The sequence below is a fragment of the Bufo bufo genome, chromosome 11 (genome assembly GCF_905171765.1).
Source record: "Bufo bufo chromosome 11, aBufBuf1.1, whole genome shotgun sequence".
Taxonomy (NCBI): Eukaryota; Metazoa; Chordata; class Amphibia; order Anura; family Bufonidae; genus Bufo; species Bufo bufo.
The window spans coordinates 81,428,712-81,455,573 of record NC_053399.1 but is presented as its reverse complement, the minus strand read 5'-3'; the positions used below and the strand labels follow the sequence as shown (position 1 = coordinate 81,455,573).

Below are 26,862 nucleotides of genomic sequence, written 5' to 3'. Positions count from 1 at the left end.
TAGATGCTGGAGATGGGGAAGAACATGACCGCACAAGGGGACGGAGTTGGGATGCGTTGCAGAGGTGGACTCGTATGCATATACATCCAACTGCGTAAGGCACTAAAAGGCTTGATTTTCCATTTTAGTGCATTTTCTTGCCCCCCCCCCCCCCCTTATTTTCTCATTGATAGCTTTTACACATTCATTCTTGCTATAAGGGTGTATAGAGCAGAGAACATGGGGTTAAATGAGCCCTGGTAGTATTATCCCTGTGTATCGCTATGCTGGTATTTTCCTGTGAAATAAAATATAAAAGAAAAATTCTGAATCAAATAAGACATTTAGGAAGAAATAACTCTGCCTTTTTCGTTGTGTCGGATTTTATGGACTTTGTGCCACTTAATAGACTCGACGCAGGAAATAAAGCTGTTGATGTCAAGGTGATCATTTTCTAGTCAGCGGGACACTCAATCCTGCGCTATGTGGGATCCGGCCTGAGATTTTCGGCGCCTCCACACGTCCAGCTGTGACTTTCCTGATCTTGAAACATTAGCATCTTTGAGCCTTTTCAAGGCTTAGAAGACGTCTTCTCGATTTCGTGTTTGGTTGCCATGGAGACCTCCATTTCCATCCTGCGGACAATGGAAATATTGTCTGGGGTCGGGAACAGGTGGTTCCCCCGAGTGCAGTCCCTGCGCTGTAATCCGTGGAATCTGAGCAGCCTCCTATCGCTGCTCTCTGCCCGGCATGGCACTCTCGTCACTCCTTTCCTTCCCTTATTCAGGTAAGATTTACTCCCTTCTTGAGAAAGAGTAATTGTGTACCAGTCTCCATGTGTGAAAACTGAAGTCATTCATTTGGCTGAGGCCTTGGAAATGCCGGAGCAGACTGTATATTACAATAGAACATGGAGTAAAAACGAGCTACTGTTAAAGCTGCAATCGTTACTTCAGCTTATATCCAGCATGACCGCCGTGTGCAGCTAGACGGGCTGGGAGTGACTCCATAAGGTCCTGGTAGGTGGTCACAGGTATGTGGAGCCATGCTGACTGCTGGTAGAGGGGGCGTGCGGGGATCCATAGAGCAAACACGACCATCGAGGGGGATTAAGGGGTCAGAGTAGTACTTGGAAGTCTTGGTCATGTTCTTCCGACATGTCACATTGTCCAACCACCGAGTTAAGGTGCCTGACAAAGAGGGCTTTAGATCTTCGAAATGCGTTGCTAATAAAGTAATATATACTTTATTTCCAAATGGAGTAAGTTGGCCCAGAGAATGCCATGAAAAACATCGCCCAGACCATAACGCCGCCACCACCAGCTTGTGTTCTTCCAGCGGCGGTTGCAGGGGGTTTGTTCTCTGATGTTTCTGACCAATGTCCGTCCGTTCGATGAAGCAGAAAACGTGACTTATCAGAGAAGGCAACCACTTTGCAAATCAGCGGAGGTCCATTTCCATTTCCGATACTTCTGCAAAAATGTAATCCCTTTTCTGCCGATGCAACTTTGTTAGCAGAGGTTCAGTGAAGCTCTGTCTGCTTCGGATATCCATACACAGAACTGTCTGGTGGCCCTTGGAGGTGAGCTGCTCCCATGTAGACCGTCGGTCTGCCCTCCTGCACCTTAGTAGACGACGTTCCCCTCTCACATCAATGGTGCTTTGTGCTCAGCAGTTTCTACATTGATTATTCACAATGGTGCCATTTGTGCACAGACAATACACGTTCACCACAGCAGCGGAGAACAGTTCACACACTGCGCAGTTTATACCACCGCCCTTGGTCCAAAAGCCAGTAATCATCACTTTTTGCAACTCTAATAAATCCCCCCTTTTTACCCAAGACAATGAGCAGACGTGTCTATCACCCACCTTATATACCCACCGAGCCAGCTCAGCAGACGTGACTTCCATCATGAGCTACACACTGCTGACGTCAAAATTAGGAAGTGGTCATAATAATTTGACTCGACTGTATATGAGAAACCCCTGTCTTCATACATTTTCCCTTATGTATTAAAAAAAAATTGTAAAAAAAAAACAACCCACTTTCTGCTGCAACCAAAGATAACCTCGGGATTCCAAGCCTCCATGTGCTTCTTTCTGCATCCTGGCATCTGTCGCCATAAAATTTAGAGAAGGACCCATGACTTGTACTGTTGGGTAGAGCGGTCTCTTGCATGAGACAAGCGTCTTCCATCTGTGCCTATCATGACATCTGCAGACCCGCCGTGTGGAATGTGAAATATCCCAGCACTCCGCAGGACGCTATCTGGTTATTTCCGTCCCTGAAGGGACCAAGTCTGATGGTGACATTAGATTTACTCGGCTCGGTATAACTAGGTTTATGCGTCTCTGTAATGCAGAGCTGGACACATCCCTAAAACCTTCTACTGCAGCATAGATTGATTTGCGGCAGTGGATACAATGGTTGGCACCCTTTATAATGTAGGTCCCATACCACCAGGGATTGAGCTTCCAGGTCCTGTTCACTAAAGCTTCTTCTCCTTCATAAGACATTTTGCCAACATAATGTAACAGAAAACATGTAGATGTATAATATTCAAGAAGACAATACAGAGGTCAATTTTTAGAGGGGCTGCCCACAATTTACATTTTTTTAAACTTTTTTAAAATATTCGTGCCAATCCTCAGCAGTGACATGTCTTCAAGTGGCATATTGCTCATGACATATAGACTCGTGCTGGGTGCTTTTAATATGGCTTTCTGCCCTGGCCCTATACCTCCTTAAAGGCCATTCTCATCACAAGCACTAGGATATGCCCCCATTGTCTCATAGGTGCGGGTCCCAGCGGTGGGAACGGAGCCCCGCAAAGTGGGAACGGCCACCACCAAGTGCGCTCCCTGTAGAAGTGAATGGGAGCACACCAAGCATAACCGGCCACCGCTCCCATTCACTTCTATGGGCTCGAGGCTCGGCTATTTTCGGCGGCCCCGTAGAAAATGAATGGAGGGCGGCTGCGCATGTGCCCTCCACCACTTTCAGGGCTCCGTTCTCGATATAGATGCGGATCCCAGCGGTTATACAATGGGGGCATATCCTAGCAATATGCCCCCATTGTCTGTGATGATACAATCCCTTTAATAGTTCGCTGGATTCTCAAAAGCAATGGTTTAGTGTCTGACATTCCAGCAGTTGTAAAACTACCACTCCCAGCATGCAAACCTGTTCAGAGCTCCAATAGAGGTCACTGGAGCATGCTGGAAGTTGTGGTTGCCGATCTCTGGTTTGGACAATACAGTGGATTGTAACCCTAGGACAACCTGTACTTGCCAGGGTATAATACTTATACAGTGCTGAAACCACCACTCCTATCATGTACATCTACCGGAGTCAGACATCTGTAGATCGGTGACCACAAACCTGATGACCTAATTCTGGTATTGTAATTTGAAGAGAAATTTTTCCATAGACATGAATCATCATTTCCATCAAGGTCAGTTGTCTGCAAGGACGTCTACTTTACGTCTAGCTCCCCCCACCCACCTTAGCCATGGCACACCGATATCCAGAAGCGTAGTCCCGCTCTTGGTAAAGAAAGAGAACACGTCCTGATAGGCAATGCCTGAATTTGGTGCAAAATGGAACTTCAGCACGATGTAGGGTGTGCTCGCTCTTCCTGGCCAAGTGACGAAGCTGCAGCCTCCCGTTCTCTTGTAGACTTCACTGAATCCTCCGTCCTTGAAATTTCCCCGGTAGTAATATGTTTTCCTCTTTTTTTCAGCATGATGGAAAACCATACTGTCACAAGCCTTGTTATGCCTCATTGTATGGACCAAAAGGTGAGCTTTTTTTATCATTTTGAAGGGTTTAGTCTGTGAACAATGAACGGTGAACAATGAACGGGCCCCACAGGTCAGGTGATGGCATGATGCACCCCGGTGGTCAGGAGATTGGATAGATGTAGAGCCCTGTTCCCGCCAAGAGTTATACTTGGGTATGGTGAGCAAGTAGGACAAACCAATGAGCACATAAAGCATTGGCGTGTGATCGGGGCCAGCCTACCCTGAGCTGAGCCACCACAACTATGTGGGATGCAAAGCACTAAGTCCAAGCAATGAAGGGTTTTTAACATGTAGGAAGTCAATTAATAAGGTTGTGTTCACACCAAGAGGCTTCGACGTCTTCCTCAGTCTCAGCGTTGCCGCTGTTGAATATTTCAGGTGTTAATATTGGAGGTGCTGGATCCTACATCTACAGGAAGCCGAGTGAAGACAAACCAACATCTCCTACCGAACTGACTCCAAAAGTTGAAGAGAAAAAAGTTAGTTCAGCGCCAAAGACTCTCGTCAAAGGTAAGAGCCTGGCATAAAACTGGCCAAATACACAAGATAGCTGGCGGCCAAGCGCTTCTTCATCCTCCCCACAAACATGCCTACTTGAGTGCTCCTGCTTATTTCAATGAGGAGAGGGAGACTAGCTTCTGCCTAACATCTCTGCCAGCAGCTTATCCATTACAGCAGTAGGTGGCGGTATATGTGAAAGAACCCGTATATATGTCTGCCCCATGGCAAGTTTTGGACAGCCTGCAAATTGAGAGCGTTAGATTATATACAAAATACTTAAAGTCATGAAAAGAGGTAGTCCGACCCTTTCAAGCGTCTGTGATAAATCCATCAGAGAGCTCCTCAGACGGCTCTTTCTCCTGCCCTTTTCTAATTGCTCCCGAACAAACTTCTAAGTCGATTTATGACCAAATGAAAGTTGAAGTTTGGAGACAAATCAGCTCAGCAGATTGCTAAGGACAGGTCAGAGAGGAGGAAAATGAGCCATCAGACAATCTTCCTGATGGATTTATCACAGAACAGTTTTCTGAAGCTGCTGTTTACTGTGAGACATAGAAGCTGCAGAAGCCAAAACAAAGCAAAATACTAAATAAAAACCTACTGCAAACATTGTCCAAAATACATGCAAATGAATAATACTTTAAAAAAATTACTTAAGATATCCATGAAATTTCATCCCATGCGTGTTCATTACAAATCTCAGGTACATTACTCACTCTGAGCCCATTTGTTTTATTTGTGGTTTGAGTGCTATTAAACAAAGCTCCAAGTCTTGGAGGCCGGGATTAAATGACTCCTCTAAAGTTGCTTGCAGCTCTTGCTACATGCATATAATGATATGGTAGAATTCCTGGCCGCACGAGGTATAGATATCCAGAACAATTAGTAATTATTGAACTCCCAGATCACACTGACCGCTCAAACTACAGATCACCGTGGCCCACAATAGCAGGTATCAGGTTCATTTCCCCTAGTGCCAGAACATGTTTAAGCAATAGACCTTTCCTGGCTGTGACGCTCTCCGATGTGATTGGATCGCGGCACAGCCAGGGAGAAGGAGACGCCATTGAGAAACCATGGCGTCTCCTGCTCCCTGTTCCGATGCTCAGTATTAGCATACTGAGCGCAAAAACGTCAGCCGGGCGCAGCGGGGCATAGGGGCAATGTTAAAAAAAAAAAACGTGTGGCAGCATCAGTACAGGTATTTAGCTTCTATAAGTAAAACAGATGAAAGGTCCTCTTTAATAAGAGTTTAAGGGGTATCTTTATATTGTTATGCCTTTTTTGTAAAAGCCCCATTGTGTGTAAACCAATTTGTAACATAACTAGACAGATTATGTGTCTCAGGGTACTTTCACACTAGCGGTTTTTTTATTCCGGCAGGCAGTTCCGGCAACTGAACTGCCTGCCGGATCCGGCAAGCCGTGTACAAACTGAAAGCCTTTTTTCCGGATCCATTAGACGGATCCAGTGAAATACCGGATCCGTATCATCCGGAATAACGGATCCAGTATTAAAAGTAGGGATCGACCGATTATCGGTTTTACCGATATTATCGGCCGATATTCAGGATTTTGAAAGTTATCGGTATCGGCATATATTTTGCCGATATTCCGATAACGAATCGGGAACACGGATCGCGCTGCTGTCAGCCCGATCCGTGTTCTCTCTGCAGCACAGGGGAGAAGGAAGCAGTGTCTCCCTCCCCCCTGCGCCGCTGCTGCCACCGCTGCCACCAATGAGAGGAGGGAGGACAAGAGGAGGGGAGGGGCTGTGGCCACTGCGCCACCAATGAAGATAACTCTCTCATTAATTCATATACAGGAGGTGGGAGCTGGCTGCAGAATGACATAGCCGGCTCCCGACCTCTATGACAAGTAGCTGCGATCTGCGGTAGTTAACCCCTCAGGTGCCGCACCTGAGGGGTTAACTGCCGCGGATCGCAGCTACCGCTCATAGAGGTCGGGAGCCGCCTATGTGATTCTGTAGCCAGCTCCCGCCTCCTGTGTATGAATTAATGAGAGAGTTATCTTCATTGGTTGCGCCCCCCTCCAACCCCAGTATTAAAAACATTGGTGGCACAGTGCGCCCCCCCCCCCACCCAAGCCCCCCAGTATTAATTATTGGTGGCAGTGGCCACAGAGTCCCCTCCTCCTCAGTGGCAGTTCCCATCAGAACCCCAGCGGTGTAAGCCTGGGGCTCCGATCGGTTACCATGGCAGCCAGGACGCTATTGAAGCCCTGGCTGCCATGGTCAGCTCCCTGCTGTTGTGTGCACAAAGCACAGAGCAGCAGGGACAGTGAGATCCTATTCATCCTGATAGAGATCTTTCAGGGTGAATAGGACAAGGGTTCTAGTCCCTAAGGGGGGTAATAGTTAGTAAAAAAAAATGTAAAGAAACCCCAAAAACACCAAAATATTAAGTATAATTGAAAAAGAAAGACTTACAAAAAAAAACCTACACGTTAACAATAAACATATTAATTTTCAGCAGATTTGTGTAGGATATATTTTTTTTTAAAATACAAAATTCACAGAATATCGGTATAAATTATCGGCTATCGGCCTGAAAGTTCACAGATTATCGGTATCGTCTCTAAAAAATCAATATCGGTCGATACCTAATTTAAAGATCAAACGCGAAAATAGCTCCTTCTATGTCCCGGCGCATGCGCAGACTGGAAAACCAGATTAAGGCATTAATACATCTCTATGGAAATTAATGCCGGATCCGGAAAGTGCGGTATTGTTCCGGGATATTGGCCGGAAAAAATACTGCAGCATGCTGTGGTATTTTGTCCAGTCAAATACCGTACAAGGGACGGAACAGAAGACATCCTGATGCATACTGATTGGATTGCTTTCCATTCAGAATGCATTAGGAAGAAACTGATGCGTTTTTTTTTCCGGTATTAAGACCCTTTACCGGATTTCAATACCGGAAAAGAATAAGGCTAGTGTGAAAGTACCCTCATGGCTAGCCCGACTTATGTTTCAAGGCAGTTTAGATGGTCGGACATTGCCTTACAGGTTAACTACCTATAGATGGCGTTAGAGAGATTTCACCCCTTTGAAAGAGCTCTGTTTTGCATACCTTTCCCAGGGAGCATTGCCCTAAGGGCTCCCTACTACCTAAGCCAAAGTACATAGGAACAGTACATAGTATATGTTACAGAAATGGCAGTCCCTTTAATAGGTTGCCATTCAGACTCATTTGATTTAGATAAAGGATATACGCACCAGGAGCAATGGGGTGAATGACAGTATCTAACAGAGACTCAGGTTCCTAAAAAACAGCAGATTTAGTATTGCTGAACCAACATCTATTAACAATAAGTAAGTAATGGGTAGTGGGTATGGTATACTAAGTAACTGGTTTGGCTTTGGACTTTCTCTAAGGGCATTATCCTGGCAGTCCCCTGGTATTCATCCTTTAACCCCTATATAGGCATCTGAGCTTGGCTGTAGGCGAGCCGCCAGGCCGCTGCATCTTAAGATTGTCCCAGTGTAGTTGGCGGGTGACCCTCATGGGTCAGAAACACTGATGTGAAGCACCGAGGGATTAGACGATATATGAAGTCAGTAAACAGGCAGTGGTCAGGGAAGGCAGAGTTCGTGCCTATCCGTGAAACTAGTCCGAGGTCAGGGCAAGGCAGCAGTGGTTCTTAACGATAGGCAGCCTATAGTCAGGGCAGGCAGCGGGTAATCGGACATGATGAACAGCGCCTCCTGCTGTCTGTATACGGCATTTAGTGACTTGTTTAACGCTTGTCTCTTTCAGCTTCAAGTATAACAACTTTTACAGGAGAACCCAACTTGTGTCCTCGCTGTGAAAAGAAAGTATTTTTTGGTAAGAAAATAAAAATATTCAGTTCATTAGCTTTATTCCCACTGGACAGAGCGAAGATGAAGTGAAGGAACGTGACTTACGTTTTTGTCTCCTCCTGCTGCATTAACCACTGATTTGTTACAGGTCTTTGAAGTGGAGAACCTCTTTAAAGTATCGTAAGCACACCACCATGGAGGGTAGATGGAGGGAAACACAAACACACCTTTCTTGTAATAATCTGGTCCTGTAGTCTTGAGAAATGCTTCTTTTTAATTTTTATGCAAATCCGTTTTTTAGTGCACCCTTGGCAGAGTCTCTCTGTTTGGTGCACCATCGCTCCACCATCAGAGCCAGTAGTAAGGATGCAGGGAAGCCAGGTGCACTGAAAACCTTACTTGTATATAAATAGAGAGAAGCATTTCTCAGGATGAGAGGGCCAGATTTTCACAAGACATGACACTATGCTCACTTTGAAACTGATTTTGGAAGTGACAGACCTCCTTTAAAGGGGGTTGTGGAAAACGCCTCACATGAGTCATTGCCTCTGCGGCTAATCCTTTGGCTTACAGTAGCTGCAAGTAAAGAATACAAACACCCTTTGCATTCCCGCAGGACAAACATACTTTTTCACAGTGTGAATATGAAGTTTTATTCTGCCGGGCCCGGCTCTGCATTAAGCATCTTCACAACCGCTCTGACTGCCAGCTGTGGTGAGACTGCTACAGCTCGTAGTAGTCTCCATTCCAGCAAATGAAAAACAGCTTTGTTGGTACAAATGTCTGGTGAAATCATCTGCATCCAGATAGAATTAAATGATTAGTGGCCCTTTAAATAATTGCATCAGTTCTTACTTATCATAGGCTGGTGTTTTGCATAATAAAACAAGTCAGTGTGTTATAGATAAAATCAGACTTATCTTCACATCCTCTATAGGCCCTTTGACACAGACGAACTGACGAGGCAATTATTGGGAATTAACTGCTCCTTCCCATTAATTGCTTATCATTGAACATAGGTCAGAGCTCCATTTACATGCATCAGTCATCCCCTGCAGAACGAGCACTTGCTACTCCGATCGTTCGTCCCCATACAGATTCATTGTTTGCCGGTAGCAGATCCTTGTTTAGACAACTAAGGATGCGTTCACATCAGCACTATATGATCCGGTAGTCTGCTCTGACAGAGGAACCAATCACTGGATTTCACTGTATCCAACATATAACATTCTCTGACGGACCCCATTCACTATAATGGGATCTGGCGGGGATCCAGATGGTTTCCGGCATGGGTGTTGGGTTTCGGATGAACCAACACCATTGCATGCAACAAAAAACCCAGTACTCATGCTGGAAACCAGCCAGATCCGAGCTGGATCCTATTATAGTCAACGGGGTCCGGCAGTGAACGGCAGTACCTGGCTATGCCAGATATGGTGAAATTTAGTAGTCTCTGCCGGAACAGACGACCGGATCGGGTAGCGCAGATGTTAACAGTGATTTTTGGTGCCGCTTTAAAGGTACGATCACCTAACAGACAATCATCATCAGGTGATGCACAACACATTTACACAGGGCAATTATCAGGAGCAAGCACGTGCCTTCCCAGTAATCGCACCGATTCTTGGCCCGTGTGAAGGGTCCTTTAGTCATTGCTCCTAAATACACTATGATACTCTATAGAATAACTGCTCCTATAAAGGTAACCCCCAACCAGAACCTGTCTCTATGAAACTCATTTCGCCCTTAATTATTTCCCCAGCTTCTTTTGGACTTTGAAAGATTACAAACCGTGATCTGAGAGTATGTATGACTGCCAATGTATTGTTCAGTATTCTGGTGAAAAACATGGTGAAAACCCCTCTGGGAGCTTTAATGGCAGTCATTTCCTGCTGTCACATCTGGAAAAAACCAAGGGAAGAAACAGACAGAACTAGGAGGCTGCTGAACGAAAGAAATACTATCAGCCCGACAGAAGAGGATGGACTTGTCTTTTATTTTACACTATAGTCTTCTCATCAAGTAGAATATGTGAGCAGATTCCTTAGAGGGGTCCGGCTGCTGAGACCCTCACCCCGATGATTAGCTGTTATCACTTAGAGACTAAAGGGATTGTCCACCCTAAATAGAGGAATGACAGGCAGGTAACAGGTTAAAAAACAAACTCTGTAATACCCGTCCCTGACGTTTCTGGTCCCCTCCTGACGTCCCACAAAGGCTCAGTGGTCACCGCTGCAGCGGTCACATGACCAAGTCTGGGCTCGCCTGCTGTCTGTAAGGACTGTAAGTAGGTACAGACAAGGACAGTGAGCCCCGACCTAGAACCCAGCAAGACTGCAACTGGTTGACAGCCCCTGTGCTACTTACGTGCTGAGACAGAGAAACGCCAAGAGACAAAACAACACAAAAACTGGGTCGTACATGAAATGGGTCAGAACCAGACAGGCTATGCAGTACCAAAGGAGAGACAGAGAGTGGTCAGAAGATAAGCTTGGGTCCGAGGAATAAGCACAGGAACAAGGAACAGAGTTAGTGAACGGCCCTTGCGTATAATAAACTTGCATTTAATACATATCCTTGATGTCATATTAAAAATAGCATTTATTCTGGTTGTCTTGTAGCAGAGAAAGTGACCTCCCTTGGGAAGGACTGGCATCGACCTTGCCTGAGATGTGACCGTTGCTCGAAAACTCTAACTCCAGGTGGTCACGCTGAGGTGAGAAATATTCTTTATACTTAAAATGGTGGAACCCTTAAATGACTTGTCCAGGACTTAGACATTGATGCCCTGTCAGGATAAGCCATTGTTACCTGATCAGCGTGGCCTGACACCCGCACCGATCAGAAGTCTCATTGTAGTCCTGGCTACGGACGGACGAAGTTGGTAACTGCAGTGCTGCTCCCAGTCACTTCAGTGAGATCAGCACTTACCGGCTCTGTTCACTGCACCTGGTTCTGGTTCTGGTTCTGACTCCCACCTCCGGAGCTTCCACTAAAGAGCTAATTGGAGGGTGTGCCAGGAGTCGGACACGGATATTGATGGCCTTTCCTGTGGATAGGCGAATTCCTATAAGAGGCTTTGATCTAGCACAATATGGCAGTGCTGATGCATGTTGCTGTTAGTGCTCCTCTCAGGTGTCTTTGTATCTCAGTAATCATTTGTTTTAGAACAGTACTGATTAATTTGTATAAAGGGGTCTTCCTACAAGAAGAAGTATTAGGATATGACGTCATGTCTTGATAGGGGGAGGGGGGGAACACCTACATTGTTGTTCTGCTGATGTATTTAACGTACATACATACATTAATATGACAGACAATGTGCTGCACTATTAACGCAGTGTGTCTAATGGTAAGCGCATTAGCGTGGCGCCCTGTGGTAACAGCGCAGCGTGCCGCCTGCCCTGTTAATGATCACTACATCTGGAGGACCGTCTACGACAAGCTGTCAGAAGATTGCCTCAGCTTCTCAGTCTCTGCAGGTGAACGGTCAATGTTTCTATTTACTCCCAGCAAACAGAGATCTTGCAAAATGCAGTGGAATTCAAACACATATATACTTGAAAGCTTCAGAACTTTCCATTATATTATCATGTGTTACCCCAGCCGGTTACTTGGCTTCAATACGGTAAGATTTACAGTTTTACTGAACTGAACTTAGACCGCCACAGGGGAAGGGGGGGTGCGGCCGCGGCAAAAGCATCTGCTAGTGAGGTCTTGTCGACAAACAATCAAGTGACACAAACTGATTTGTATGAGAGTCATAAACTGCCAAATGATACATTACCGCCATAAAGCACATGACGGCTGTGGTGGGAGCTCTGTCCACTCTTCTCATGTATGTAAGACATCTGAAATTCATACTCGATATGAAAATGAGTGGTTTTCGGCTGATAAAATTGGCAGGTAAACCCTAATGTACATATGGTTTAGGATATGCGAAATATGTAACATTACGTCAGCACCAGGTTCTGATTATAGAAGATGAAATGCTCATGAAACAGGTACTCCACCTACATCTATATTTACAAAAATTTGATTACTATGGCAGAAAGAGACACCTCCCAGGACTCTGCCCATGGCTGCTAAGAGGGACTAGAAGGTGAAAAGCAGACACGTCATTTGATTTCTCATCTCAGCCTAAATCATTAGTCAGATTTCTGTACGTTATAAGGATGGCGGTGGCTTCATTTACGAAGTGCTGCTCTGCAGGTGATGAAAACTGCACCAGTGACTTGTACTGCTCATCTGTAGGCCGTGGAAGAATGGCCGGGATACCTCCATTTATCTGGGAAGGAAGCTGGCTTTCATTCACCAGCTATGACTCCTTACAGTCCTCTGGTAGTTGGGGACAGACAGGCCGCCTCCATAGTCACCGCATTCCTCCAGAATCAATTGATTCTACCAGAGATGTAACTGCTGGGAAGACATTTCCATCTCCTTTCTCTATATCCCTGTGTAGTGACAGGCGGCACACAGATCAGGAGGGGATCTGTCCTGTACAGGCTCGCTCTACAGTGCTGTGGGGGTTAAACTGCATCCTCCTGCATTCCTGTGTGCAGCAAGTGGCATCTACAACTGGTTATATAAGGCAAGCAGACAAGATTAGTCTTATCATGTACAAACACACCTAATTATAGTGATTACACAGCAGCACATTTCACGCCCCCTTATCACATCCCTTCCTCATTTTACATGCATTTGGTGCCATCAGAAAATGATCTTTAAATCCAGTTTTTATTAGTATTTTGGTGAATTTTATTATATTTTTCCACCATTTACTGTATACTAAAAGAAATAATAATAATTGGGCGGATTATCGGGAATGAACGTTCCTGTGAATGCTCCTCTCCGACAATCTGCCCGTGTAAAGGTCCCAATGAACGAGCGTTTCGATCCTGCCGTTCGTGCAGCACGTAAATGATCGGTTCTGGGCAGCAGATTGTGCGGTTTAAACAGCAATCTGCTGCCCAGTGCGGCTGTATGAGGACGAGCGATGGCAATAGCGATCCCTCGTCCTCATACTGACATGCAGCGGTCTTCGCTTCCTTCCCAGCAATCTGCTGCCCAGTGCGGCTGTATGAGGACGAGCGATGGCAGTAGCGATCCCTCGTCCTCATACTGACATGCAGCGGTCTTCGCTTCCTTCCCAGCAATCTGCTGCCCAGTGCGGCTGTATAAGGACGAGCGAGGGCAATAGCGATCCCTCGTCCTCATACTGACATGCAGCGGTCTTCGCTTCCTTCCCAGCAATCTGCTGCCCAGTGCGGCTGTATAAGGACGAGCGATGGCAGTAGCGATCCCTCGTCCTCATACTGACATGCAGCGGTCTTCGCTTCCTTCCCAGCAATCTGCTGCCCAGTGCGGCTGTATGAGGACGAGCGATGGCAGTAGCGATCCCTCGTCCTCATACTGACATGCAGCGGTCTTCGCTTCCTTCCCAGCAATCTGCTGCCCAGTGCGGCTGTATAAGGACGAGCGAGGGCAATAGCGATCCCTCGTCCTCATACTGACATGCAGCGGTCTTCGCTTCCTTCCCAGCAATCTGCTGCCCAGTGCGGCTGTATAAGGACGAGCGATGGCAGTAGCGATCCCTCGTCCTCATACTGACATGCAGCGGTCTTCGCTTCCTTCCCAGCAATCTGCTGCCCAGTGCGGCTGTATAAGGACGAGCGAGGGCAATAGCGATCCCTCGTCCTCATACTGACATGCAGCGGTCTTCGCTTCCTTCCCAGCAATCTGCTGCCCAGTGCGGCTGTATGAGGACGAGCGATGGCAGTAGCGATCCCTCGTCCTCATACTGACATGCAGCGGTCTTCGCTTCCTTCCCAGCAATCTGCTGCCCAGTGCGGCTGTATGAGGACGAGCGATGGCAATAGCGATCCCTCGTCCTCATACTGACATGCAGCGGTCTTCGCTTCCTTCCCAGCAATCTGCTGCCCAGTGCGGCTGTATAAGGACGAGCGAGGGCAATAGCGATCCCTCGTCCTCATACTGACATGCAGCGGTCTTCGCTTCCTTCCCAGCAATCTGCTGCCCAGTGCGGCTGTATGAGGACGAGCGATGGCAGTAGCGATCCCTCGTCCTCATACTGACATGCAGCGGTCTTCGCTTCCTTCCCAGCAATCTGCTGCCCAGTGCGGCTGTATGAGGACGAGCGATGGCAGTAGCGATCCCTCGTCCTCATACTGACATGCAGCGGTCTTCGCTTCCTTCCCAGCAATCTGCTGCCCAGTGCGGCTGTATGAGGACGAGCGATGGCAGTAGCGATCCCTCGTCCTCATACTGACATGCAGCGGTCTTCGCTTCCTTCCCAGCAATCTGCTGGTCTAAATGCACTGTAAAGCACTGCGCCATATGTTGGCGCTATATAAGTGAGTTAAATAATACGCACTGAAAATCGTACAGCTTGTAGCTCGGGGTCCCAACCAGCTCTCGTAGTAAAGGTGTTTTCCTTAAATTTTTTTAGATAACAGCAAGGATTTTAATAAAGTAACAAGCCAGACTTACCTGTCCATGTCCCCTGCAGTATCGACGTCTCCAAGGACCCCACGTGATCACCTCAACCAAGCACTTGCCTTAACTTTACCCAGATTGCTTCTTTTAGACAAGAGGATGGTTCAGGGTATAGGGGACGGCATCTTCAGGGTGCCTGCTGACTGTGCTGCAATATTTTCCCCCTTAGAGACTATTCAGACAGAGTATTATGCACCAAAACCTTAGGAAACCACTTTCCATTATTAGGGGTCTGTGCTGCTCATGTAGCTTCATGTTTTGCGGCGACCATGAGGACATGTTCTTTCCTGGCATGGGCACAGCACTGAAAACAAGGAGAGGTGGTTTCTACTATATCCGTCTGTGGCTTTTTGGTATGGAATCCGCCATAAACCTCTATAGGTCAAATGCCCAGACAAACAATCCTCTAACCAAGAGGGCATGCTGCGCTAGACTCAGAGATAGAGATATGCTTTACAGCAGCCACTATGGACCATTTCTAGTCATGTTCTGGGACCTGTGCAAAGCTCATTGTGCAGGGAGGAAGAGTAGATAACCTGTGAAATCAACTATTTTGAATGGCGGATACGATGTTATCTGTCATTGTAATCCTGTCTGTGATGATTAAATGACTGCTAAAAAGTGATCTCCACAGACCAAGAAGTGGCGCCTGTTATTAGGTTCAGTGGCCTGTGAAAACTGCAGGATTTTAGGTTTTTTTTTTTTATAGGCATCACCAAAAATTCTTTATTAAGATTCACATAAAAACTTGATACAATAGATGATTAGTCCCTTTAACTCCCAGACACCCCATTAAAGGGGGGAAGGGTTAAAAATGCCCTAGAATGTGAGCAGGACTAGTTGTGGCCACTTGCAGAGCTGTCTAAGGGGGGTGAGTGGTGGGGATTCGTTACACTGCTGTACAATAGATGGTTATGATGTGATATGTCATCATGGCTGAGCAGCCTGACAGGAGCGCTCTCCGATATGAAGTGTATGCAAGGGCCAGAGCCTAGTGTATAGTGAGGCCCTGTCTCCTCACCCCCCTAGGCAGCTCTGCAAGTGGAGGCAACCAGTCCTCCTCACCTTCTAAGGTGGCCATTTTCAGTCATTCCCAGAGAAACCCTTTAAGGATCAGTGAATTAATTAGACTCCACCACCACACCATGTTGCCAGTTCTCCTACAAGCTCTTGTAGCTTCTCTTTGTGAAATGTTCTTGGCATCTATCAAGGCCACTTTGTGCAGCCGCAGGTTCTTTGGCATCTTCATGGTGTTGCAATGAGTTTGGACATTTATAATACGTGTAAATGAATAAGTGCTCGTTCAGGCGCTATTGTCAGGAGCGCCTTCAGTTACCCCAAGCTATAGTAGATCTTGTTGTTCCAGAAGTCTGAGGTATTGGATGTCATCTATGATTAATTCATGCATTGTTGTTTCTCCATTCCTTTACAGACGCTCATTGCCTTCACTATCTCGTTACCTTCAGGGAAGCTGTTAAACGCTCTTCATTATAAGCTTTACATTTTCCTGATCTATGAGGTCATGTACAAACTAAGCCGTGTGTGCTGCCAGATTGTGCCCACCAGGGGGAGCTACAACATTATACTGATTAGCATTTAATATTATTACTATTATACAGTCTTTACGCTTTTGAACTTTTTGTCTCAATTTAAGTAAATTAAAGCATCCAGTCATTTCACGAAGAAAGCCGTATACATACAGATATTTTCCATAGTTATAATAGTAGGTGTATACTTGCGCCCAGTGTTGGCGTTAAATTCGTTTTGATCTCTTCTATTGTAGATTGGTAGACTCCTGAAGGGGCTGTCAGTCACTGATAGGACCTCCTCATAGAGGGAAGGCTGTCAGTCACTGATAGGACCTCCTCATAGAGGGAAGGCTGTCAGTCACTGATAGGACCTCCTCCTCATAGAGGGAAGGCTGTCAGTCACTGATAGGACCTCCTCCTCATAGAGGGAAGGCTGTCAGTCACTGATAGGACCTCCTCCTCATAGAGGGAAGGCTGTCAGTCACTGATAGGACCTCCTCATAGAGGGAAGGCTGTCAGTCACTGATAGGACCTCCTCCTAATAGAGAGAAGGCTGTCAGTCACTGATAGGACCTCCTCATAGAGGGAAGGCTGTCAGTCACTGATAGGACCTCCTCATAGAGGGAAGGCTGTCAGTCACCGATAGGACCTCCTCCTCATAGAGGGAAGGCTGTCAGTCACTGATAGGACCTCCTCCTCATAGAGGGAAGGCTGTCAGTCACTGATAGGACCTCCTTCTCATAGAGGGAAGGCTGTCAGTCACTGATAGGACCTCCTCCTCATAGAGAGAAGGCTGTCAGTCACTGATAGGACCTCCTCCTCATACAGGGAAGGCTGTCAGTCACTGATAGGACCTCCTCCTCATAGAGGGAAGGCTGTCAGTCACTGATAGGACCTCCTCATAGAGGGAAGGCTGTCAGTCACTGATAGGACCTCCTCATAGAGGGAAGGCTGTCAGTCACTGATAGGACCTCCTCCTCATAGAGGGAAGGCTGTCAGTCACTGATAGGACCTCCTCCTCATAGAGGGAAGGCTGTCAGTCACTGATAGGACCTCCTCCTCATAGAGGGAAGGCTGTCAGTCACTGATAGGACCTCCTCCTCATAGAGGGAAGGCTGTCAGTCACTGATAGGACCTCCTCCTCATAGAGGGAAAGCTGTCAGTCACTGATAGGACCTCCTCCTCATAGAGGGAAGGTTGTCAGTCACTGATAGGACCTCCTCCTCATAGAGGGAAGGCTGTCAGTCACTGATAGGACCTCCTCCTCATAGAGGGAAGGCTGTCAGTCACTGATAGGACCTCCTCATAGAGGGAAGGCTGTCAGTCACTGATAGGACCTCCTCCTCATAGAGGGAAGGCTGTCAGTCACTGATAGAACCTCCTCCTCATAGAGGGAAGGCTGTCAGTCACTGATAGAACCTCCTCCTCATAGAGGGAAGGCTGTCAGTCACTGATAGGACCTCCTCATAGAGGGAAGGCTGTCAGTCACTGATAGGACCTCCTCCTCATAGAGGGAAGGCTGTCAGTCACTGATAGGACCTCCTCCTCATAGAGAGAAGGCTGTCAGTCACTGATAGGACCTCCTCCTCATAGAGAGAAGGCTGTCAGTCACTGATAGGACCTCCTCCTCATAGAGGGAAGGCTGTCAGTCACTGATAGGACCTCCTCCTCATAGAGGGAAGGCTGTCAATCACTGATAGGACCTCCTACTTATAGAGGGAAGGCTGTCAGTCACTGATGGGACCTCCTCCTCATAGAGGGAAGGCTGTCAGTCACTGATAGGACCTCCTCCTCATAGAGGGAAGGCTGTCAGTCACTGATAGAACCTCCTCCTCATAGAGGGAAGGCTGTCAGTCACTGATAGAACCTCCTCCTCATAGAGGGAAGGCTGTCAGTCACTGATAGGACCTCCTCATAGAGGGAAGGCTGTCAGTCACTGATAGGACCTCCTCCTCATAGAGAGAAGGCTGTCAGTCACTGATAGGACCTCCTCCTCATAGAGAGAAGGCTGTCAGTCACTGATAGGACCTCCTCATAGAGGGAAGGCTGTCAGTCACCGATAGGACCTCCTCCTCATAGAGGGAAGGCTGTCAGTCACTGATAGGACCTCCTCCTCATAGAGGGAAGGCTGTCAGTCACTGATAGGACCTCCTCCTCATAGAAGGAAGGCTGTCAATCACCGATAGGACCTCCTCCTCATAGAGGGAAGGCTGTCAGTCACTGATAGGACCTTCTCATAGAGGGAAGGCTGTCAGTCACTGATAGGACCTCCTCCTCATAGAGGGAAGGATGTCAGTCACTGATAGGACCTCTTCCTCATAGAGGGAAGGATGTCAATCACTGATAGGACCTCCTCCTCATAGAGGGAAGGCTGTCAATCACCGATAGGACCTCCTCCTCAAAGAGGGAAGGCTGTCAATCACCGATAGGACCTCCTCCTCATAGAGGGAAGGCTGTCAGTCACTGATAGGACCTCTTCCTCATAGAGGGAAGGATGTCAATCACTGATAGGACCTCCTCCTCATAGAGGGAAGGCTGTCAATCACCGATAGGACCTCCTCCTCAAAGAGGGAAGGCTGTCAATCACCGATAGGACCTCCTCCTCATAGAGGGAAGGCTGTCAGTCACTGATAGGACCTCCTCCTCATAGAGGGAAGGCTGTCAGTCACTGATAGGACCTCCACCTCATAGAGGGAAGGCTGTCAGTCACTGATAGGACCTCCTCCTCATAGAGAGAAGGCCGTCAGTCACTGATAGGACCTCCTCCTCATAGAGGGAAGGCTGTCAGTCACTGATAGGACCTCCTCCTCATAGAGGGAAGGCTGTCAGTCACCGATAGGACCTCCTCCTCATAGAGGGAAGGCTGTCAGTCACTGATAGGACCTCCTCCTCATAGAGGGAAGGCTGTCAGTCACTGATAGGACCTCCACCTCATAGAGGGAAGGCTGTCAGTCACTGATAGGACCTCCACCTCATAGAGGGAAGGCTGTCAGTCACTGATAGGACCTCCTCCTCATAGAGGGAAGGCTGTCAGTCACTGATAGGACCTCCTCCTCATAGAGGGAAGGCTGTAAATCACTGATAGGACCTCCTCCTCATAGAGGGAAGGCTGTCAGTCACTGATAGGACCTCCTCCTCATAGAGGGAAGGCTGTCAGTCACTGATAGGACCTCCTCCTCATAGAGGGAAGGTTGTCAGTCACTGATAGGACCTCCTCCACATAGAGGGAAGGCTGCCAGTCACTGATAGGACCTCCTCCTCATAGAGAGAAGGCTGTAAATCACTGATAGGACCTCCTCCTCATAGAGGGAAGGCTGTCAGTCACTGATAGGACCTCCTCCTCATAGAGGGAAGGCTGTCAGTCACTGATAGGACCTCCTCCTCATAGAGGGAAGGCTGTCAGTCACTGATAGGACCTCCTCATAGAGGGAAGGCTGTCAGTCACTGATAGGACCTCCTCCTCATAGAGGGAAGGCTGTCAGTCACTGATAGGACCTCATCCTCATAGAGGGAAGGCTGTCAGTCACTGATGGGACCTCCTCCTCATAGAGGGAAGGCTGTCAGTCACTGATAGGACCTCCTCCTCATAGAGAGAAGGCTGTCAGTCACTGATAGGACCTCCTCCTCATAGAGGGAAGGTTGTCAGTCACTGATAGGACCTCCTCCTCATAGAGAGAAGGCTTTCAATCACTGATAGGACCTCCTCCTCATAGAGAGAAGGCTGTCAGTCACTGATAGGACCTCCTCCTCATAGAGGGAAGGCTGGCAGTCACCGATAGGACCTCCTCCACATAGAGGGAAGGCTGTCAGTCACTGATAGGACGACGTCCTCATAGAGGGAAGGCTGTCAGTCACTGATAGGACCTCCTCCTCATAGAGGGAACGCTGTCAGTCACTGATAGGACCTCCTCCTCATAGAGGGAAGGTTGTCAGTCACTGATAGGACCTCCTCATAGAGGGAAGGCTGTCAGTCACTCATAGGACCGTCTCCTCCTCATAGACGAAAGGCTGTCAATCACAGCAAATGTATTGTACTAGTATCCAGACTGAAGAGTCCTTTACAGGCGCCTTTGTGCGGTACCATTGCTATTTGGACAGTAGGTTTTGGAGGGCCATCTCAGAATACATTAAAATACTAGTCAGTAGTGGTCCACAGAGCGGTTACAAATGGCAGTGTAGCCTCATTTGCAAAATTCTGAATTCATCCTTAGGTGGGAGAAGAAGACCTCACCTAGTTAAAAAATCTGTAAAATAAGATTCTGGTTAATTTAGGTGTACTGTGACTTCATGCCTGCAGCTAGGGGTATAGCAATAGTGGCAGCAGGGGAAGGGGCTGCTGTGGGCCCCGAACTCAGAAGGGGCCCGCCCAGGAGGAGGACTAAAAGATCTTATTGTCAGAGCCCCATCAACAGTATTATACAATGACATTATATACAGTAACAGTACATACAGTGACATAACATACTGTATCAGGGGTGTAGCTAAAAGGCTCTTGGGCCCTGGTGCAAGAGTTCAGCTTGGGCCCCCCTTCCCTCAGTGCTTTGTGGCCAAGGGCAGGGAAGCACATAGCTTTCGTGCTGACTGAGGCAAAAATTTAAACGTCACCCCCCCCCCCCCCCCCCCCATGCCAAATTCTTGACCTAACCCCTTCTATTTAGCCAGAGGTGTAACTTGACCAACATGCACTTTCTATAATACCAGTGTCTTCTTATGTGGCAGAAGGGTCTTTGGGCCCCCTCAGGCTCCTGGGCCTACCTCTGCACCCCCTATAGCTACGCCCCTAGTACTGTATATATACGTGTAGGAAACGTACGATCTTGACTGGCCACAGGATTGTGTGTGTGGAGGGTGGGGGGGGGGGGGGAGTTGCACAGGAGGAGGGAGTTACTAAGAAGTTGCTGGGGGGCCCCGTTCAAAATTTTGCTGTGGGGCCCAGTCATTTTGAGTTCCGTAACTGCCTGCAGCTCCAGTTATACGTAATTTTCCAGAATTAATTAACCCATTGTCACTAATACGTTTTCTCTACTTGTTACAGCATGATGGACAGCCCTATTGTCATAAGCCTTGCTACGGAATCCTTTTTGGACCAAAAGGTAAGCCTGCAAAAATTGGAAACTTTGGGAGGGAGATTGAAATACTGGGCCATTGTTATTTAATTTTAGTAAAGCAGTTTTTTGTTTGGCTGTTTTGAATATTTTTTTTCTGTGAAACACACGGCTTTATTTTTATGTTAATTTTTTTTTTTGTTTTATCTTTTTTTTTTTTTACAAAAACGTCTGTTTTTCACGGATCTTAGGGCAGCATGTTAACATTATATTTCCTCCTGTAGCTGGAGCCAGCATATTAACCCCCGTCACAGGCAGCCTCCCTACAGAGCGGATCTATAGTTACCTGCCACCTGACGATCCTATGATTGCTGAGACATCATGGTCACTTCCTGACCTGTATGAATGTAAATTGTGGTGTATATAGGAAGGCGGGGATGTAGTAAACAGTCTTTGCCTTCTCTGTGGTGAGCCCAGCTGTGACTGACAACAGCTGCAGGCTCAGCAAGGACATTAGAAACGTCCTTGCTGAGTTAAAGCCAGACCCACCAAATGTTTAAAGGGGTTGTCCCATTAAGACAATTTATTCCCTATCCACAAGATAGAGCATAAGTGGCTGATTGAGAGGAACCCCCTCCAATGACGAGAACGTGGACACATACTCCCCAGTTTGAATGGAGCGGTGGTCACGTCTATGTGCTGCCGCTCCATTCAGCTTTATGGGGCCGCTGGAGGTAGCCAAGCATGTATATCTGCCACTTCATTCAAATGGGGAGCACGGACACCCATTCTCGTGACCATCGTTTGGACATCCGCTGATCAGACCCGTATCCCGTGGGTAGGGCATAAGTTGCCTTAATGGGACATCCCAAAGTTTACAAGTAGTTGGAGATGTATTCCTGTGGAGGCAGATCCAATCATCGACTCCTTCCTTCCTGTGTTCCCTGGGGTTCCTCCAGCTGTGTACCACAGACACTGAGCTGTAGCCTTCAGACATGGATACAAGATACATTTTTGTCTTTGTGGATATTTGAGAAAGTGAAAATGACCTCCTCTAAAGCCAGACGGGGCGAAAGGAGACATCTGTGACTTCAGTTACACTTCACGCTCACTTAGACACACACATGAGTACTTGGCTTACGTTGCGCTGTCTTCCTTTCTCGTCTGAATTGTTTCAATCCCTTTCATATGTTGAAAGCATCTCGATGATGTATTTTCCTGGGGTGGAGAAATATCTGTGCATGTGGCAGTGAACGGAAAACCAAGGGGGCAAGAAGTGAAAGACAGCTCATATGTACATAGATAATAATGGATTTCTGTGCGTAAAGAATCATATTCCACATAATAAACACACCGCCATATACTCATCAAATTCTCTTGTGCAGATGCAAATACTCATATTATCGCCAACACAATGCGACGTTTCGACCACAATGCGACGTTTCACCAGAAAATCAGACTGAGGTCTATGGTATGGCCATTTTATGATGGACCTTTATATTTTGACATTTCCCTGTAGAATTTACTTATACAATTCAGAATTCCTAGATCGATCCGTGGCGGCAAGCCATCCTGCTCACGTGTATCACGGTGAGGCTGAGGGTCTTCTGTTGGAATAAGGAACTTGGCGTCCAAAAATGTAATATAGTAAAGGAGTCAAAAAAGCTGATTGTGCATGTCCATGAGGGGTCAGAAGTATTAGCTGTCCGCCAAATGACGACGGTTCAGCCGACCACTATCTAAAGTGAATGAGCCCCTTTAGCGCATACAAATTCTGAAAATACTGAAGGGTTCACGGACTTTCTAGCTGTGAAACAGCAATGCATTTATGAGTAACTCTCGCTCTTGTATTCCAGGTGTGAACACCGGAGGAGTCGGAAGCTACATCTATGATAAAGATCCTGAGGCAAAGGCTCAACCCTAAGGACTTGAAGCCCTATTTCAGCTGCAGCAGACGCCTCTCACAACCACTTGTACCATTTCTAGCTGATAACACTAAGCTGACGGCCGGGAACATGTAGATAATAAACCGTTAGAGCGGTCTCAATAAGCAAAGTGCACTCCTGACTATTCTGTATTTTGTACTGGACAATGGAAGATATGAAGGGTCTTGTGTTATGTGTATAAGGGTCTATGTGCTACCGAAAGGTCTCTTCTTATATTTGTCTTTTTAGGTTCAGCTATAAGGATGTTTCTGAAATTCCATATATAAAATGTCAAGGTCCTGCTTTGTGTCACAGACACTGGGGTTACTCCGTGTGAATGACAAAACCTTAAAGGGAATCTCTAACCAGGAATGATCTTTAGACTGGTCAATACAGCTAAACAAGTGGGTCAGCACAGTATCCACTAACTACCCCCTAAGTTATGATATGGACTTAGGGCTCATGCACACAAACGTATTTTCTTTCCGTTTAGTTTTTTTTGCGGACCGTATGCGGAGCCATTCATTTCAATGGGTCCGCAAAAAAAACGGAAGTTACTCTGTGTGCATTCTGTTCCCATTCCACAAAAAAATAAAACATGTCCTATTATTATCCGCATTACGGACAAGGACAGGACTTTTCTATTAGGGGCCAGCTGTTCCATTCCGCAAAATACGGAATGCACACGGACGTCATACGTCATTTTTGCGGACAGCAAAATAGATACGGTCATGTGCATGAGGCCTTATAATGATGGCTGCTATATATGGCCGCTTCCCTCTCCTCATTTCAGCCCCCCGGTCAGCAGTGCCAAGATAGGTCATGTGACATGATCTGGGACTCCGAAAAACTTCCTGCTTCTAAGGAGTCCAGAGTCATGGTCTTTTTGTCAGTATTTTTTGACTTCTTAAGACAAAAGGGAAATGTAGCATTTGTAATCCTGTCTCCGGGAAATCTCTGCATAGGTCACCATCTAAGGGCATGTTCACATCAGTAATAGTCATTTCCATTAGTGGAGCAGAACGGAGAAAATAAACAGATGTAAACCAACCCCATTGACTATTATGGGGTTTGTTCGATTTCAGTTTGATTGTTCGCTTTTTTAGTCCACTCTTTGACGGAATCTGCAAAGGAAGCCCCTTGTGAACTAGCCCTAAGATTTCAGTAGTGATACATCAGAGCAACTGGACTTGTATTTGTTTCTTGAAGACATTTCGCTAGTCATTCCACTGGTTTTCTCATTTAGAATGACCTGTACAAGGAATCTCCAGCATTAAATACTGGTGTCTCATGCTTCAGTCAGCATAATCTAGTTATCATAATCAACATAAGGTAAGAGACCTCATGGAGGATAATATTTTGATTGCATTTGCATGACTGAATCTTTTAGATGTGATCAAACGGCCTTGGGAGAGGTGTTAGAACAGCATTGTAAGTGGCAGACAATAGATGTCGCACCCCTCCACCACCAATTTAATATAAATAGCTTCCTACACAACTCTTGTTGATTATGATAAACAGATCATGCTGGCTGAAGCATGAGTCACCAGTATTTTATGCCGGAGATTCCTTGTTATTCTAATTGAGAAAGTCAGTTGGATGACTAGCAAAATGTCTTCAAGAAAAAATACAATGAGGGTAGTTTACCATGACCGTCTTTTCACATTGGTCTTAGATTCCCCCCTATGCTGCCATAATTTATGACAATGCGAATCTGTGGTAGTCAATGCACCAGAGCCCATCTGCCGGACAGGAAGGAACACCGGCCATGTGACTAAAAAAGTTGCTAATCCCTATCTAGGTAGAGATAATGATGGCGTATCCTTAGGATAGGTCCTCATTGTCACATCGGTGGGAGTCCGAGTCCCAGCACCCCTGCTGGATCAGGTGTTGCAGGGAGCCGCCGACTCCCAGCATCTCTCCAAGCACAGTGCCCACTGACCTCACATGGCCTAGGAAGAGGCCGCGGTGCTCACAGAGCCCCGGCCTCTTCTAACAACAAATGAGAACCCTAAATTAGTGAAGAAATGGGTCAAAACACCAGGTAAGGCCAGGTTCACACAGTGCTGTTCATTGTCTTCATGATGTATCTAATGAGTTTGTTCCATGTACAATAATTTCATTAAATTTTATTCTCTTATATACTTGGAGCTAAGGAGAACAAGTATTTTTACCCTAGACTTACCTGAGTGTGAACTAAATAAGCAAGATAAAATGTAAAAAATAAAATAAAAAAGTTTAAAGGAGAAATGGAGAAAAAAATAAACTTTTCAGGGTGACTATTGTCCCAGCATGTTGATATCAGAGACGCAGTGATCGACCCCTCCAATCACTGGGATGAGTAGTAGATAATATGACTTCCATGGCTGTTACTAAATGACTGTTGGGTTACTGTAGTCTAGAAAAAACATGTCCGATCCCCAATCCCTGTATACCTTCTATTGATGCTCTTCTTAAGCCTTTATGATGGATTTTGTGGTTCCTAAACAATAAAGAGAAGCACCAAACCCATGCTGTGTGAACCAGGCCATATAGTACTAGATTTTTTCAGAATGACTTTGGGTTACATTTTGGGTTTTCTGTCTTTGTAGCAGATACAAAGTAAGAATGACCATTTCGGATGGATATTATTTAAAGGGGTTCTCCATGATCCCCTAATGACCTAATATAAGAATAATACTCACCCGTTCCCCACTGCACCCTCCTGGGCTGCGTTCGGCAATCTTCCGGTCCCAGGCTTGTTTACTACTAACCAGGCTGCTGACAGGGTGATGTGCGCTGCTGCAGCCAGTGACTGGCCTCAGCGGTGACGTGATTTATGGCACCGCATTGAGGATTAAAGTTAGATTTAAAAAAAAGTATAAATTGGATTTCTAGTGGTCCACAAGTTAGCGAGCGGTGGAACTATAGGGGGTACAGAGGCTGCAGTCACCCCCAGACCCTAGAGCCTCAGGGGACACAAAGTATGGCCCTGTCCTATACCAGGAAAGCAGTATTATACATGACTATAACAGGATCCATGATGCTCTGTGCTGTTCAGGTTTCTCTAAGGGCTCACAAGCGCGTTTGCCTCGTGCCCGTATAGCGGGTCCTCAATATACGGCACCAGCCGAGTGCATTCTGTATCACGGATGACGACCCATTGACTTGAATGGGGCGGAGGCACGGATCAGAAGCACTACGAAACGCGTCCTAATTTTTTGTCTTGCGGACTGTCTATTGCGGATCGTGGACCCATTCAAGTCAATGGGTCCGTATCCGCATGGGCACTGAGCAAGTACACTCGTGGGCATGAGCCCTAAGAAACATGAGAACCCCGCGTGCCATAACGAATGTGATTTTGGCCTCATTCACATATTGCAGATTTGGTCAGTATTTGTAGCCCAAACCAAGACTGGATTCTTTAAAGACAAGGGAGATTTATACTTCTGCTTCTGAATACCAATCAAATCTGCAAAGTGTGAATGCGGCCGACCGACGGTCACACTGTGTCATTTTACTGAAGGGTGTCTGTAGATGATGACTGGTATAAAACACTTCAAGCATTCTTCCCAGAAACGTATTGACTACTGTCCGCCACATTGGTCCAAACCTTTCCGTACGAAAATGTCGTCCTGCTTCTAAGATCTCTGATGAGATAGAAATGGCGCACATGATTCCGTGATGAAATCTTCAGGAAATTCCTTGTATTGTATTCCAGGTAGTGGAGCTTGTATTAGCCAATATTCTAGATGT

The 26,862-nt window shown here is 46.7% G+C and overlaps 1 protein-coding gene and 1 long non-coding RNA gene across 2 annotated transcripts in view; one reads left to right on the top strand and one right to left on the bottom strand.

Annotated features, from left to right (window-relative positions):
- CRIP2 (cysteine rich protein 2) overlaps window positions 1–23,692 on the top strand; it is a 60,161-nt gene extending 36,469 nt beyond the window's left edge. Inside the window, exons 3-8 of the mRNA XM_040410863.1 lie at window positions 3,726–3,783; window positions 4,165–4,296; window positions 8,069–8,137; window positions 10,734–10,828; window positions 21,193–21,250; window positions 23,059–23,692. Coding sequence (XP_040266797.1) covers window positions 3,726–3,783; window positions 4,165–4,296; window positions 8,069–8,137; window positions 10,734–10,828; window positions 21,193–21,250; window positions 23,059–23,126 — 480 coding nt within the window. The 3' untranslated portion in view covers window positions 23,127–23,692. The remainder of the gene's footprint in view (window positions 1–3,725; window positions 3,784–4,164; window positions 4,297–8,068; window positions 8,138–10,733; window positions 10,829–21,192; window positions 21,251–23,058) is intronic.
- Window positions 183–25,073, bottom strand: LOC120981382. The gene is made up of 3 exons (XR_005774704.1): window positions 24,594–25,073; window positions 8,209–8,212; window positions 183–193 (listed from the first exon to the last, which is right to left on the bottom strand). It is a non-coding gene; the product is annotated as an uncharacterized LOC120981382 (long non-coding RNA).
- Window positions 25,074–26,862: the final 1,789 nt, after the last annotated feature.